This window comes from Cricetulus griseus, chromosome 8 (assembly GCF_003668045.3).
Source record: "Cricetulus griseus strain 17A/GY chromosome 8, alternate assembly CriGri-PICRH-1.0, whole genome shotgun sequence".
NCBI classification, from domain to species: domain Eukaryota; kingdom Metazoa; phylum Chordata; class Mammalia; order Rodentia; family Cricetidae; genus Cricetulus; species Cricetulus griseus.
Genome location: NC_048601.1, coordinates 19,504,603 through 19,521,170, shown reverse-complemented (window position 1 = coordinate 19,521,170; position 16,568 = coordinate 19,504,603). Strand labels below are relative to the sequence as shown.

Here is a 16,568-nt window from a genome sequence, read left to right as displayed (position 1 = left end):
CGCCTGCGTGCTGGGAAGAGCGCGCCTGCGCACACACACCTTCCCCCGGTGCACGGCGTTCCGGATCCTGTCGGCCCCGGCCCCGGGGTTGGATTGCCGCTGCGCTTTCGTCACGACGGCGATTTGGTACCGACCCTAGTACAGAGTCCAAAAGTAGTAACACCCCTCCAACTTTATAAGGACTAACTGGAAGAGCAACGGCATAAAGGGGCTCTTGGGTCGGAGTTTTCTTTGGGGTGTGAGGAAAGGGGAACCGAGAGTAGCGAATCTGCCACAGTGAATCTGCTGGCTCTACAAACAAGCACGAAGTCAGCTGATTTACCGGGCAGCTCGGCTTTGACAGCTCCAAGTCTGCTTCGGCTTCTGAGGAAAGAGGTGAGCCCATGCCAACCGCGAGGAAACCCCGTCACTGTGGAGGTCCCCGTGAGAGCACCTGTTACAGGCTCAGGGAACCCGAGCAGGTTTCCTGGGCACTGCCTAAAGAGCGGAAGTGCAGCTTGACGTTGACAGTTCACTTTACGGGGGGCACTGGGTGTGCAGGTTGCACGTCGGTCTGGCAGGGTGTAAGCACACCCAGAGACGAACCCGGAGATGTAAGCTGGCTTAAGATGAATTTATCCTGAGGTCGACGGACCCTCATAAGCCAATTAATAGCATGAAAATGTTTCTTTTTAATTTTGTTCTGTTGCATGCTTGTAATGCATTCTTGGTTACTCTTTCCTTCCCCTTCCGTATGCCCCTCCCACCCCTGCCAGCTTAGCATTGCTCCGAACCTTCGCATCCCTACCAGTGCGCTTTCCAGATTCTCGGGATTCTTGGTTTGGTTTTGTGACCCTTTTAACTTAACCAGACCAGATGTGTGAGCATTGGGTTGCAACTACTCTCTGGATCCTGGTGGGGGCACCAGTGAACACACAGCTCAAGACAATGACTCCCTTTCCCCTGATCTCCAGCAAAGCTTGGGTCCTTCTGAGTCCTCCCTTAGCTGCTGATGGGCCCTATTCTTATGCGGATCCAGTGCAGGCGTCCAAAGCTGCAGTGAGTTTATGACTGCAATGGCGGGGTCTTGCCCAGAAAGTGGCATTTTGTCGAACTTTGCTTTATCCTCTGGCTCCTGTATTTTTCCACTCCCTCTGCTGCCATGTTCCTTGAGCCTTCAAAACGGGTGCTATCAGTGTCTTGTTGGGGCTGAGCACTCTTGCGTCACTTCTTCTCAGCACCTTGTGTCACCATGAGTCTCTGAATTCACTACTGTTCGTTGGAAAGAGATACTTCTCTGAGTAAGGCTGAGAGTAGCATTGTCTATGGGTACCAATATTTAGAAGGTGGTTGAGTTGACTGTCACTCTAATTCAGCAGTGGTATTTAGGGTTCCTCCTAGGATCTGTGATTTTATGTGCTATGGGTTTTTGACCAGGATTACAGTACCAGGATTTGCTCCTATGGAGCCTGTAAGCATTATAGCTCAGATGGAAATGTATTCTGGCACTTGGGAGCCACAGAATACTGAATGTTACAGCTCAGATGGAAAGGTATTCTGGCAATGGGGAGCCAAGGAATACCACAGGATACAGTAAGCATAGCAACTTACAGCTCTGCTCCAGGGAAAGTCTTCCCCAGTGTAACAGCTCTGCTCCAGCAGGGGAGGGCTTCCCCAGCGAAAGTCCCCCAGACTGTAGTGTAACAACTCTGCTTTGCTAGGGGAAGGTTTCCCTGGGAAAGTGTTACAGCCCTGTGCCTCTTCTCTCTGCTCTGGTTCTGGTGAAAAGTTGTTATTTCCTGCACTACATTCTGGCAAAGGAAGGTCTCACCCAAACTTCATTCAAGAGATTTATTGGTGGCCACACACTGAACAGGCATAGGGTTTATATAGGACTTCTTAGGGGCGGAGTTTTCCAGGGAGAAGATTTCCAGGGTGGGGATTGGTCAGATTTCAGTTCCTGAGCTCAGATTGGCTAGATCTCGTGCTCAGGGATTGGTTGGTTTTCTGCTAGGTTCAGGGTCAGATTTGGCTCTGGTTTCTTTCACTGGTCTTTTTTTCCACCCCCTTTGGCTCTAATTTTAGGGCCAGGGCATATTTCTTTCACTGGCTCTGACTCTAGGGTTAAAGTGTGTTTCTTTGGACTAGTTTCAGGGTGCATCTCTTTGGCTCTGGTTGCAGGGCCAAAGTGTGTTTTCCCTGCAGAGCCAACCTCAAATCCAAACAGAACAAATTGGATACTCTCACAACAATGAGAGTGCACAGGTGGGCACATCTTGCCTGGCAAGTTAATATAGTTCACAGCTGGGTGAGAACTTTAATAACATTTCTGCCACAGCAGCCTGCATAGTATCTTCCAGGACTATAAAAGCTAGCCAGCAGAGAGGAAATGTCCAGCCGGAGTTGCAACTGGATTTCTCTGTATCATCAACTGAGCTGTGCATTGTCTTTAGCAATAGAGTTCATCATCTTGTTTTTGTGGGCAACCAAGAACAATGACAAGAAGCTGTATTGTATTTTGGGGAGCTTCAGATATGTGTGTGTATATACGTACATACATACATGCATACATGATCTTTCTTTCTTTCTTTCTTTCTTTCTTTCTTTCTTTCTGCTGTTTAAAAAAAGCTTTGTTTTTACTTGGTCCAAGACTTGGGAGGGGCTCCAGGGTGGTTACAAAACTGCCTAGTGGCTTGAGAGGTTCGGGTGAAAGTCCTGAGGCTGGCTTGTGCAGAGCAGAGGAGGGAGCCCCTTGGAAGGCAAGGCCTCCTAGTCATGCTTGAGAGTGAGCCGGTCAGAGAGATACTCACCCAGAGATGGCTGTGGCCCAGCCAGCTACGGAGACCGGTCAGGTGGTTGCCTGCCTTCTTGATGAGCTTCACCTCCTCATCCAGGAAGTGGTTTTCCAGGAAGTCACAGTCATGGGGATCTGTGCAAACAGAACCCAGGGAATGAAGACCCAAGAGGGCCTGGTTCAGGTTCTTCTCCAGAGCCAAGGCCTGGAACTTCCATGGCCTCCTGGGTTTTGCCCCACTCATGTTGAGATGGCGTCTGCACCTCCTGGAAGAGTGTGGGAGGAGGGGAGAAGGGGCAGTGGGATCGATCGATCGTTCTGAAACTTGAGGAGACACTTGGTGCCCTCACGCTTCTTGGCCAATTCTCAGAAGAAGTGGCCTACACCCACCAGAGCCACGTCATCCCGATCAAAATAGTAGCCCAGAGGGAGGTAGTGTAGGAGGCCCGGCCTGCAGGTGCAAGTTGACCAGGAAGTTCATGGCAGCTTCCACTTTGGTGGAATAATTCTAATGAATCTGGGAGGTGATGTCTGATTGGCAATATGGAGCTAACGGCAAAGAGGAGGTGCTGGCTGGTCCTAGGAGTCGAGGGCAGTGAGGAGATGGTCCCAACAGCTGTGACTGGAGAGACTGAAAATCAAGCTGGAAGCTAACAAAGGAGTCCCTGGGTCTGTTCCATCCAAACACTGTTGAAGCAAGACACAGATCCACAGGACCCCTGAGGTGCTGCTCTGATAGACATGCTTAAAAAAAAAAAAAAGGTTACTATGCTTTAGGTAGAAGGCCGCTGAGGAGACTTTTAAGGGATGTTTATTCCTACTCTCTTCACTACATTTTCTCTTCTCTGAATAGTGTCCGGTTTGCCTTGTGGGCAGCGCCATGTATGGTCACTTCTCTATATTTGCTTCCTGCTTGGAGGTCTTTCATGTGTTCTCATACCCTTTTCCCATCACATCCCATGACCACCAAATCTAATATCTTAAAGATTCCACAGGGCCTCTGTTGTGCTGGATGCTTTACCAGTTCCGGAAGCTCTACACCCACATTCCCTGGTATCTCTTCCTAAGGATCTTCTTGCCCTCATCCCCATTCCTTCCCTCAGATTAAATAGTTTTTATTCCTACCTAGGAATAAAAGTACTTTCCGAGCATATTGTTGCCCATAAATTAACTTTAAAATAACTTTTCATTTAAAAGAATAAGCATTTTATTTTTGCCATAAAGATTAATGTGCAGGAACAAACAGGAAAAACTCAAATAGGCTGGTTGTGGTGGTGCACACCTATAATCCCAGTTCTTGGGGGTCAGTGGGGATGCTGAGGCAGGAGTATTAAATGAAGTTGGCCTGGGCTACATACTGAGTCCTATGCTATCCTGGGCTGCATAGTGAGAACATGGGGGCGCTGAGGCAGAAAGATTAAATATTTGAAGTTACCCTGGGCTACATAGTAAGTCCTAAGCTCTCCTGGCCTTAGACAGTGAGAACATGTCTAAAATGAAACGGCAGTAAACTAGAAATTGGAATAGTTGGTTCAGAACCGCATAGGTGCAGTCTCAGTGTGCCACTGGGCTGTGTTTTAGAGGTGTTGCAGCAAGAAGGAAACATGTTTCCTGTGGATGTTTGACTCGTGGCTCTTTTTTTGTTCATTCTGCAGAAATCCTGCTGAAGAATATGAAGAAAAACCGAGAAAGATTCTGCAACAAGGAAAGAGAATTCGTGTACAAATTCAAAGCAGGAAGTGAGTGCTTGGAGCTGAGAGTGCCCCTCAGGTTCCCTGTGGACGAGAACACCAGCCATTTGCACGGACGTTTGATGCTGCTGCACAGTTTGCCCTGCTTCGTAGAGAGTGGTGAGGACTGACTCTCTTTTGAGTTCCTGCAGTCTCTGTCACTGGATGTTTCCTAGTAGAACAGATTCTTGAGCTTGGGATGTGACCTGAGGGATTGCACCACTGAATGTTAGGATGGTGAAAAATAATGGCAAGAGGAAAAGCTTCTCAAACACGAGTGACCAAAGGTGAACTCAAAATCAGATGCCCAGTGGGTCCACGGTGCAGGCAGCTTGTACGCTTTGTATTGCTGATGCCACCTCCAGGGAGTGCTGCCCACAGTTCCTGGCTCAGACTCGAGATTGCTGTTAGGAACTGCAGTGCTTTTGCTATGCGTACAGTTTTCTGTTATTGTATAAGTAATGGCTTAATTATGGAAAGCTAAGAGTTTGCTATTTTCCTCTCCCTGATCCTCAACATTAAAGTTTTAAATTACTATGTCTTTAGATTGTTTTGTAATAGAATGTTTGAGTTTTAAAACAATTTTTTTATTGTTTTTATTTATTGGAAGGGCAGAGCCAATGTATGTCACAGGGCCTGTGTGAAGAGAGAGAACAGCTTACAAGTTGGTACTTTGCTCCCACTGTATGGATCCTGAGATCTGACTCAGGTTGTCAGCCTTGGAAGCAAGCATCTTAATCTGTTGAGCCATCTCTTTGGCTCCCAAATGTTTGATTTTAAAAATTGCTGCTTCAGTTGCTGACTTTAGTTTTATAAAACTTTGTTTAATGAATTTTGACACGAAATTAAGACAGAATTGCAAACAGTTTCTGAAAGGCCCTTTCATACTACATATTTTTAAGAATAGCATTCTTGGCATTGACAACTATAAAATGAAAATGAGAAATATTAAAGATAGTCTACATCCTGCAGTCTAACTATTCAGCCAAGATTTAATTATTTGTAAAAAAAAAAATGACAAGCATATCATTTCATCAGTATGCATCTTTGTTTTAGTCTTTGTGTATTTGTGTGTAGGGTATATGTGTGTGGGGTGTATATGTGGGGGGATGTGTGTGTGTGTGTGGGGTGTGGGGTATGTATATGTTTGGGTGTATTGTATAGGGGTATATGTGTGGGTGTGGGTATACGTGTGGGTGTGTGTTGAGGTGGGTGCAGGAGAACAAAAATCAGTGTCAAGTCTTCCTCTATTTTTTTGAGAAAGGGTTTTTCACTGACCCTAGAGCTCAGCAATTCATCAAGATTTGTCAGTGAGCCCCAGGGACCCAGCACAGCACAGCAATTATCATATGTACATGGCAAACACTTTACTCACTGAGCCATTTCCCCAGCCTTTAATTTAGTCTTAAAAAATAGTAGAATTTATATACACTTAGGTTTATATTGCTGTGGTAAAGATCATGACCAAGAGTAACTTGGGGGAAAAAAGGGTTGCAGTTGTATTCTATCATCAAGGAAGTCAGGGCAGAAACTCAAGGCAGGAACCTGGAGAAGGAACTAAAGCTGAGGTCACACAGGAACACTGCTTATCGGCTTGTTCTCCATGGCTTACACAGTATGCTTTTTTTTTTAACAGTACCCAGGACCACCAGCCTAGGGGTGATACCACCCACAGTGGGCTAGGCCCTCCCACAATAGTCATTAATCAAGAAAATGTTCCACGGGCCTGTCCACATGCCAATCTTGTAGAAACATTTCCTCAACTAAGGTTCTCTCTTGGAAGATTGACATGTCAGGTTGACAAAAACAACCAGAAAACCTAAATATCTGAGTCATATAAAACTTTCTGTGGTGAGTGAGTTGCGAGTATAATAAGTTTAAGGAGCCCTGTCTAGAATATGCAACCCTAAAACAATGGAAGTGTAAAATATGAGTTAGGCTTCCAAGAAGAAGAACTGTTCACCAGGACTTTTGAAACTTTTGTTTGTACTGTAGTTGTTTATGAGGTAATTTCATATCTGAATTAGATGGCATAATAAAAAATTAGCTATAGTACCTAACCTCTGATTGTGGGGGTTGGCACCGTGTCTCAGCATCACTTGCTTGGTGGAGCTTTGTTGCTAAAGTAATCTCTCTTCATTTGCTCATCGGTTTTGAGGTGCCAAGGAACAGAAGGAGCTCCTACCACTGAACAACCTTTGTCTGCCTGACTTACACACTCATCCATTTGAAGTTTTTTTGCAAGGGCCATGTCCTTTTTCACAACTGGGGGAACTTTCAAATAGAGAATCTGTTGGATCATTGTGTGCTTGGATTATTGTTGGAACATGGCCCATGAAAGAAGCTATGTGAGGAGATTTCTGAGACCTCAGGAGAAAACTCCAAGGAAACAAGATAAGAATCTTGTGACCTCAGTTTCTTCAAAACACAGAATATGTTTTTGTACTCCTATCATTTCATCAGATAGGTGCAGCAGATAGGAGTGAGTTTACTTCAGCTATTGATATTCATATGCAGCTACGGGAATACATGTTTTGCCACGTACGGCTCATCCTTGTGACTTTATACTTTACTTAGGTGGCTCTTCTTATACGTTTTCTGATGCTCCGAATAGTTGGTTATTGTTTGAGACTTTAGTCCACCTTATATTTAGTCTCCAGTCTCCCCAGGTTCACCCCACCAATTAGAGTGGTAAACAGATAAGGGAAGCTAAAAGCATTCTAGCACTGTCACAGCATATAAACCAGGAGCCAGGACACAAAAAGGGCATTGAGACCCCATTGGTAGGTCTCAAAAGGTTGTCCCAACCTTGACAAACAGTATTTATGGGAACTTGTAAGCTTGTAAGAAATGTGAATTCTACTTTTTAAATTGCATATTTATTCATTATGTTTCTATGCATCTCTCTGTGTGTGCATGCCTGTACTATGGCTCATGTATGGCAGTCAGAAGACAACTTTCGGGAACATTTGCTCTCTCCTTCCAGCATGTGGGTCCCAGGGACCAAACTCAAGTCATTTGCATGGATGTCCTCCGCTGTGTGTACATCTTGACTGAAGAAAGCATTTGTTGTCCCTCATACAGACTTAAAAGAAGCTCTGAGCCGGTTTATAGAAGAAGAATCCCTTAGAGACCATGACAGAGATGCTGAGGCATCCTTGGATGCTGTTAAATCGGGTGAAGTCGACCTACACCAGCTGGCGAGTACATGGGCCAAAGCTTATGCTGAGGTAAGACAGAGGTCAGAGTGTATATTTCAAAAATATTCCACACTTGCGGAGGATGTTTTAATTGTTGAAGTCATATGAAACAAGGTGTAGAACCCATTTTTTTTTTTTTTTGCAAACAAGTGATACACATATGTTCTTTCTTCTATGCTTCCATTCTATGTCAATGTGAGCTCCTGATACAAAGTATTTGTGTGGGTGTGGGTGTGTCTTGCTCGAGCCACTAAGAAGTTGGTGAAGTCAGAGGACAATTTAAGGGAATTGGTTCTTTCCTTCAACCATGTAGGTCCCAGGGATTGAACTGAGATTGTCATGCTTGGTGGCAAGTGCCTTTACTCAATGAATTATTTCTTGGGCCCAACCAACACCAATTTAAAAAAAAAAAAGAAATATGTTTGGAATAATACCTTTGGAAACACAAAGGTACTTAATTCTGCATATTTCTAGGAGCATGTTTACATTGAGCATGTGTGCATTCCTTTACATGTTTACATTACTGTATCTGAAGTTCCAGTTGGGCTGATGCCTGAATTTCATCTGACAGCCTAAGCCAGCCATCCAAGTTCATTTTCAGCTCTGGCTGCTTCTGTTTTCCCACTTGTCTTTGTTGTTGTTGTTGTATAGTGTCGTCGTTTCTCTGTAGGGTTGCAGCTAGTCTAGCCTGTTTCATGGAGTCCAAGGTGCCATACTCATTATTATTTTATTTACTAACCTATGAATCACTTTGTAGTATGTTTTTAATAGTAAAGTTTTCTTCTGACTATAGATTACTTCATACAAATTATCTTTATTGTGCCAGATAGTTTTATGTCCACTTGATACAAGCTAAAGTCATCTGAGATGAGGGAACCTCAGTTAAGAAAATGTCTCCTTAAGACTGGGCTATAGACAAGGCATTTTCTACATGGGGGAGGCCCACCCAACTCATTGTGAGTTGTGCCAATTCCGGGCTGTTGGGCCCTGGTTCTTTAAGAGAGCAGGCTGAGCAAGCCATGGGGAGCAAGCCAGTCAGCAGCTCCTCTGCATGGCCTCTGCATCAGCTCCTGCCTCCTGGTCCCTGTCCCCAGTTCTTTTGATAATGAACTGTTATATGGAACCGAGTGAAATAAACTCTTTCTTCCCCCACTTGCTTTGCTCATGATGTTTCATTGCAGCAATAGCAACCCTAACTAAGACATTTATAATACATTCAAATACAACTCAGTCTAGTGGTTGTGAGACATTCCACTGTCCTGACACAGCTTCCATTAGCTCTGTTGTTCATCCCTGTGTGCAGGCACACATGAGCACTGCGTGTGGAAATGGGGTCATGGCATACTGACTTTGTTTACTATTGTGGGCCCTTCCATCCCTCACTCTGTAGGAATGCCTCATTCATTCCCCTAGGCAATCCGTGATAACACGAATTGGGTTCTATCTTCCCCGTGTTCTCTTTTGTATTCAGACAATCCTACAGTAACATCTACATGTGTGTAAATGCAGGGTCCCCATGTCCCTGTCTGGTGTGCAAAAGGACAGTCATGACGTCCATACCTCTCCAGTAGTGTATTAAGCAGAGATGTTCTGCCGTGACTGAATGTGTGTATCACCTCACAGACCACCTTAGAGCACGCGAGGCCTGAGGAGCCTAACTGGGATGAAGATTTTGCAGATGTGTACCATGACCTGATCCATTCCCCAGCCTCTGAAACTCTCCTAAATCTGGAACATAATTACTTCGTCAGCATCTCAGAACTGATTGGGGAAAGAGATGTGGAGCTGAAAAAATTACGAGAGAGGTACTACTCACTATTGTGTTGTTATAACTAAATGCGGCATTATGAGTTATGATAGCCTATAGGACATCCTGTTTGCACGTTCATAAACTTAAAACACTGTACAAAATGCTTGCAATGAGCTGTCTTCTTTGCTCTTCACCACAGCCCTACAATTAGTATCTTCATGTTGTAGGTGAGAAAACCTTGGCTTATATAGATCCAGTAGTTTATCCAAGGGCAAGCTAGAATTCAGACCAACTGAATGTGACTTCAAAACTATCAGCCACTCCTCCTTGTTCTGTCCCTACTCAGCCTCCTCTGGATTGCCTTTCTCTAGGCCATGGTGTCTTTCAGTTACCCACATTAGGAAGAAAATAGAAATAACCATAGCATTGCCCCAAAAAACATTGTTCAGCTTTGAGTTCCTTCTGTATAGCCTGCCTAAGACAGCACACAGTCAGTGCTTTCCTGGAGATGCATCTCAGAGGAGTGAAAAGCCAGCTTCTTCATGTTAATGTGTGATTTTCCAGGCCTCTCTCTCCCTTTCTGTCAACTGTAGTGTGAATCAGGGTGTCCTCCTCCTACATAATCCATTTGATTCCCCAGATTATTTATTAGCATTTATTTAAGAGTATGGGCATATATAACATCAAGACAAATTTTAGTGTTACTGGTGTACAATGGTTCTTGTTGAGGAAGCTTGTTAAGACCAAATCACATTAATTTTTGTGACTGATTTAATATTAATACTGAAGAAGTCAACTTAAACTGAGATGCCATGTGCTCCTGTCTCTCATTAGCCTCACACTAGAAAACATTAAGACTAACAGCGTGTAAGTAATATTTTTTTTTATTTTAAGCATTATTATAGTTAAGAAAATTGAAATACAAAATAATCACAGATGGATTTCTTTTCTTTCATGATTCTGGACAATGAACCCAGGCTTTGAGCCTTGTGTTTTTTTTTTTTTTTCTTTTTGGTTTTTCGAGACGGGGTTTTTCTGTATAGCTTTGGAGCCTATCCTGGCACTCCCTCTGGAGACCAGGCTGGCCTCGAACTCACAGAGATCCGCCTGCCTCTGCCTCCCGAGTGCTGGGATTAAAGGCGTGCACCACCAATGCCCCGCAAGCCTTGTGTGTCTAAGGATTCAGCCAACTGTCGATCAAAAACATACATACAAGAAAAAAAGTCATGCCTATTCTGAACATTCTCGGGCTTTTTATCTTGTAGTTACTCCTGGGAATATACTGTAACAGCTACTTACACTGCACTAGTTATTGTAAGTGGTCCAGAGATTATTTAAAACATGCCGGAGGGTGCGCATAGGTTGAATGCAAATACTCTGCCTAGGACCAGTGCCCTGTGAGTCCCAAGGAATAACTGTACTGCTCAGGACCCTCCTTGGCTCCTGTGTCTCACCAGTGCTTTCACCCAGCCAGTGACTTCTCTAACCTGCCTGCTCCTCCCTCAAAAGGCCATCTGGTCACCTAAGGCTGTTCTCTTTTCAAAATCAGGGGTGATCCTGTTCTGCTTATTTATACTTCTTCAATACAGTTCCTGTGCTACCATAGACAATGAATTAACTTACTAATTTACCCTCTCTAGAACTTGATGTGTTTTTTCCATTGTGGAATAGGTTTTTGTTTTTTTGGAGAAGTTATGCCATTTTTCAGTTGACATTCAGGTTGCAGAGTTGTCATGTCTCATATCCTGAGCCAGTCTATAGTTAGCATTTATCTGAAATAGAATAGACTTTCTTTTGAATTTAATCTAGGCACTATCTTAAGTCATTAATTATATGATTAACTCTTTGCATTCTGGTTGCATTCAAAGTGACATAAATGTTCATGAAAATCTCCTTTAATTCTTTTGTCTTTTTCATGTGAGAAATTTGCTGCTTTTATGAAACCATATTCTAAATAGTTCTTTAAACTTTAGAAAAAATGGCAATAATACTTCTTTTCCACTAGAGGGAACACTTGTAAAATATTAATGCAAATATGTATCTAAGTTTTTAGTAGGCATTTTTGTTTCTAAATGAAAATCTCTCTTATAAGCATAATCTTCACCTGGCGCCTCATACTATCTAAAATGTTAATGGCCAGGAGTGGGGGTGCACACCTGTAATCCCAGCTCTCAAGAGGCAGAGACATGAGGCCCCTAGGGCTACATAATGAAACCCTGACTCAAAAAGCAAACAAAACAAAAAGTCTATGGGGCCATCTATGTTGTGTGTAGTGAAGTGGGAGCCAAATGTTACTGAATATTTACTTCAGATGTCAAAGTATTCACGTGTGTGAGCTGGGTATGAGTTTCATTTCTTCATCTATCTGTCCTCCTTGTTATGAATAAGTATAAACTTGGTTTTAAGAACAATTTATTTAACTAGAATGACACTGAAACTTTGTTTGTGTTCTATTCTGTTTATAATATGTTTTTACTGTATTTACTTGCATATGTATGAGTGTGGAGATGTACATGTTCATACGGGCATGCTCATGTGTGTGTGTGTGTGTGTGTGTGTGTGTGTGTAAAGGCCATTGGTCAATATTGAGTGTCTTCCGCAAACTCTGTCCTCAATATTTCTTGAGACAGGGTCTTTCACTGAACCTGCAGTTTATCTCTTTGACCAGGATGTCTGGCCAGTGCCCTTGCAGGGATCTGCCTGTCTCTGCCTCCCCACCACTAGGGCTACAGATGTGGCCACAACTCCTAGCTTCTCTATAAGTTCTGAGCATCTAACTGAGCTATCTCCCATCCCCTCGGAATATCTTTTGGAATAAACTTTGCATGCATTTGTAGTAAAAGCTATGTTTTAATTTAATTTAATATTATAATCTTATATATAATTAATTATATAAATTATAATATTTAATTTATAAATTATAATATATAAAAATTTATTTATAAATTATCTATGAATTACAATATTTAATTTAATTTAATATTATCAAGCAGTCAGAACAGACAATAAATTATAGAAGTACAACCCAGTAAATTTTCTCAGTTCAAGCTGATCCTTATGCCTTCCTAGTCACCACTTACTTCCACTGAAAATAACTACTGTCTGTATTTCCAACACCATTGATTAGCTTCTTCTGCAGGGAGCCATGCGGTACATTGTTTCTTTGGGTAAATGAAGACAGTAGTACCAGGGTACAAACAAAGCCAGGTTGTATTTACATCACTCCTTAAAAGTAATTGTGTTACTTCACAGTGTATCTTTTCAAACTTAATTGGCAGTTTCTGGGTATAGTATAGACTAGCTTCAGCATTGATCTCAAGTCAGCTCTCATACTTGCATGGAAAATCTGCTTAGGCTGGGATTATAAAGAGTGTTTTCGTTGAGGAACTCTGCAAATGAGAAGGGGTTGGGACTACTAAACAGTCCACTGCTCCCGCTTATGCATTAAGCTCAGCTCATGGTCTGGCTGCACACGTGACATGGTTGACACATTAAGACATACTCATCAGTATTCGCATACTCATTTTCAAGGACTCAGATATATTATCTATCATAAAATAAAAATTATGTTTTCATTTTATAAAATGAACTAAAGTGTCTATCTACCCTTAATGTTTGATGAATACATCTAATTTGTTAATTATGCTTTAGACAAGGTATTGAAATGGAAAAGGTGATGCAGGAATTGGGGAAATCACTCACAGATCAAGATGTAAACTCACTGGCTGCCCAGCATTTTGAATCCCAGCAAGTAAGTGAAATAAAATATAATGGCCTTATATATAATTGTGTTTTCTTTTTCTTGTGAAAAAAATTGACCAGTTGGGGCTATCTCTGTTTAGGACTTAGAGAATAAGTGGTCAAATGAGCTGAAACAATCAACAGCTATCCAGAAGCAAGAGTATCAGGAATGGGTGATAAAACTCCATCAGGACTTGAAAAACCCCAACAACAGCTCCCTCAGGTATTGATCCTCGGTTGTTCTGACGCATGTTCATGCCCATCACGGTCCATATTTATTCTAGAATTGAGCCTTGTTGGTTGTGTATGTTTGTTTGGCAATGAAAATTCAAGATTTTATACTTTTTATTTTCTTGAGACAGAGTCTCTTTATGTAGCTCTGATGACCTCAAACTTGGCATTTAGCCTAGGTTGGCCTTGAATTCGGAGAAACCCTTCAGCCTTGGTATCCCAAGTGGTAGAATTACAGGCACTTTCTTTCATTTCATTAAATTGTATTCCACTTGGCATGACTGGATGAATGCTAGATACTCACTAAACAGAAAGAGAAAAAAAAAATCTCTAAGTATAATAAACCTGTTTCCAGAATGTGCCAATATACGCTGTAAGCGCTGGAACACAGACCCAGGCTGACTTTGAATGACCACTGTCTTCATGTCTCCATGTGATGTCAGTGTCCTGCTAGTCTTGCCTTAAGGATAAGAAATATGTCTGCTCTCCCCCATCCCCCCCTCTCTTTCTCTCTCTCTCTCCCCCTTCCTTTTCCTTCCTTTCTTTCTCCTTCCTTCCTTCCCTCCTTCCTTCTTTCCTTCCTTCCTGTTTGTTTGTTTTGTATACTCAGACAGCTCCTTGCCAAGTGCTCTTGACACTGGCACACATGAAATGTCAGTAAGTACTGGGATGAATGGATGTGTTAAGTCAGGCTGGGAACTAGCACAGTTGGTATAGTGAAGATCTGAGCTCCACACATGCGCACAGCTTTGTCTGTATATGCGCCTACACACACACACACACACACACACACACACACACAAATAGTTGGTAAAATCTTCCCACAGCAGTTTTATTACCTTTTCCCTGCATATGATGGTCTTTCATTTGTTTCACTGTTTCTACAAACTGCTCCTGTCATCTAGGGACAACCTAAGTACTTTATGGCCCAGCCAGCATTTTGAGAGCAGTGGGGTTCAGGGGTTAGAACAGCCATGCTTTGGGCTTTCTGTACATGAATGTCTTCACTGACCCAGATGTAGATCACACACTCTGTGTTGCCAGCAAAGGTATCCAAAGCCACGGATTTAAGGAGGCTGAAAAGTTCCTTGTCACAAAAGCCACCCATCCCTTTGCTGTTGTGCTCTCTGGCTGCACATGCAAGTCAACTCACTGTATAAACTCTGGCCTTTAAACCGTTATGCCTCAGGGACAACGCTTTTACTGTTACTATCTTTGGTAGGTGTTTCCTCAAGCAACAGAAATTCTTGCCTTCAACTCCTGGAAAACTAGATTTATTGAGGAACAAGTGACATGAAGTAAAATCTACCTGTTTTAATGGAGCACAGATTAAAGAATTGAGACTGTCATAGAACTGTCAGCTCAGTCAAGACATGACATTCCCTCTTTGCCTTTATATTCAGCACTCTCTCTCTTGCCATCTCCTGTCAACCTCTCCAAGAGTGGCAGCTATGCTGCAGCCTCACCAGCTCTTCCAGTGCTTTTGAGCCCTTCTGATGGGCATAACTGTCATCTCTCATCCCAAGGTCACTTTATGTTTCCCCGATGGCTAATATGTTGAGCATGTTTCATGTGATAATTTTGTATCTGTCTCTCCTTTATGTTTTCTTGTTACTGAGCTGTGAAAGTTAGGTCTGTACTCTGGCTGCATGTTTGTCATCAGATACATGTTTTGTAGCTACTTGACTTCTGTTCTGTGGCTCATCTTTTCCTTTTATTACTCCTGTCTTTTAAAGGCAGATTTCATCATTCATGTAGACCAGCTTGGTTTGAGCTAGCAGCAGCCTTCCTTCTTGTGCCTTCTCTGTGCTTAAAATTATAGGTATGTACTGCCATAGCCAGCTCTTCTTCCTTCTGCTTCATATTGCAGAATGGCAGCACACGCCTTTAATCCAAGCACTCATGAGGCGGATCTCTGCGTTTAAGGCCAGCTTGGTTTACATAGCGAGGTGCTGCTCAGTACAACCCTGTTGAAGGAGGGAGCAGTTTAGCTAAATAGCAATTATGTGCAGAAGTTAGCAGGCCATCACTATTAAAGTTGTTCATATCTTGTCAGCAGGGCAGCAGACCTTTGAATTTTGTCATCTAGACACTCAGTACCCGGTAGGCTTCATTTTCTATGGTAGTAGCTGGATACTGTTTGTGCCTGGCTTGGAACTCAGGGTTTGCGAGAGTTTCTCTCTGCTCACTGCTCCATCGCCGGCATCCAGTAGTCTTTGCACACCTGTGCAGTGGAGTGGGTCCTCTCTATTCTATTGCTCTTCACTCAGTAATGGAATCTTGTATCTTGTTACCTGGTACTAGACTTACTGTAGGTTAGGCCATCTACCGTGGAGCTACATCCCAGCCCTTGTCTACCTGTTGTCTGTCTGTCCTCCTCCAGCCTGGAGCAAGCCTTGAGTCATTCAGAGAGGCTTCTCTTATCATCAGTCCCCATGTTTCCTTGGACACACTTAGTGAAGACTAATGGGAGGAGTTCAGGAGCGCAAGTTTGTGGCTCCTAACTATTCTAAAGTGACTTGCTACCCTGCCTATGACCTTTCAGAACTCTGGTGTGATTTTCAGCTGTTGACTGACTTGCATGACAGCACTTTGTGAAATGCACACTGATGCAAACAGGCTGCCCGTATTTCCTGACCCTCCTTGGAGGGCCATGCCACACTTTGCCATTTGGTTTCCTTCATTGCCTTGTGCCATGGACTTGACTTGAGCAGTCATGTGGTCATAGCTCCTCTGGGGCAGCTTATCCAGTAATGAGTGGAGTAGAGAGAGCTTGTCCAGTGAGAGGGGAGTGCTGGTGGAAATACAGCCAGACAGGAAGAATCAACATAAACTTCACAGCTTGCATTATTTATATGACCTTTTGGTTTTGAAAACTACAACAATGTATGATTGCTATCAGTCTTAGGATCATCATCACCATGGTGTGTGAGAGGTGTGTATGTGAGCAAGCTTCTAGAAATTAGAGGACAGCATTCAGAAGTCAGGTTTCTCCTCCGACTGTGGGCCTGGATATAGAACTTAATGTCAGCAAACTTGTGAAACAAAGCCATCTCAACAGCCCAATGTTTTAGTTTTTAATCTTCGTTGCTGTCACGCCATCTATTTTATTATTTTGTTTATAATTAGCCTTGTCACAAGAA

General features: G+C 43.0%; 1 protein-coding gene across 4 annotated transcripts in view; it reads left to right on the top strand.

The window, feature by feature from the left end:
- The first annotated feature begins 45 nt into the window (after positions 1-45).
- C8H12orf4 (chromosome 8 C12orf4 homolog) overlaps positions 46-16,568 on the top strand; it is a 41,255-nt gene continuing 24,732 nt past the window's right edge. Inside the window, exons 1-6 of one of the 4 annotated variants that reach the window (XM_027428344.2) lie at positions 46-375; positions 4,429-4,623; positions 7,588-7,733; positions 9,327-9,508; positions 13,105-13,204; positions 13,296-13,417. In XM_027428344.2, the coding sequence (XP_027284145.1) occupies positions 4,446-4,623; positions 7,588-7,733; positions 9,327-9,508; positions 13,105-13,204; positions 13,296-13,417 (728 nt within the window). In that variant the 5' untranslated portion in view covers positions 46-375; positions 4,429-4,445. The other 3 variants (XM_027428346.2, XM_027428345.2, XM_027428347.1) reach the window with 3 other exon arrangements.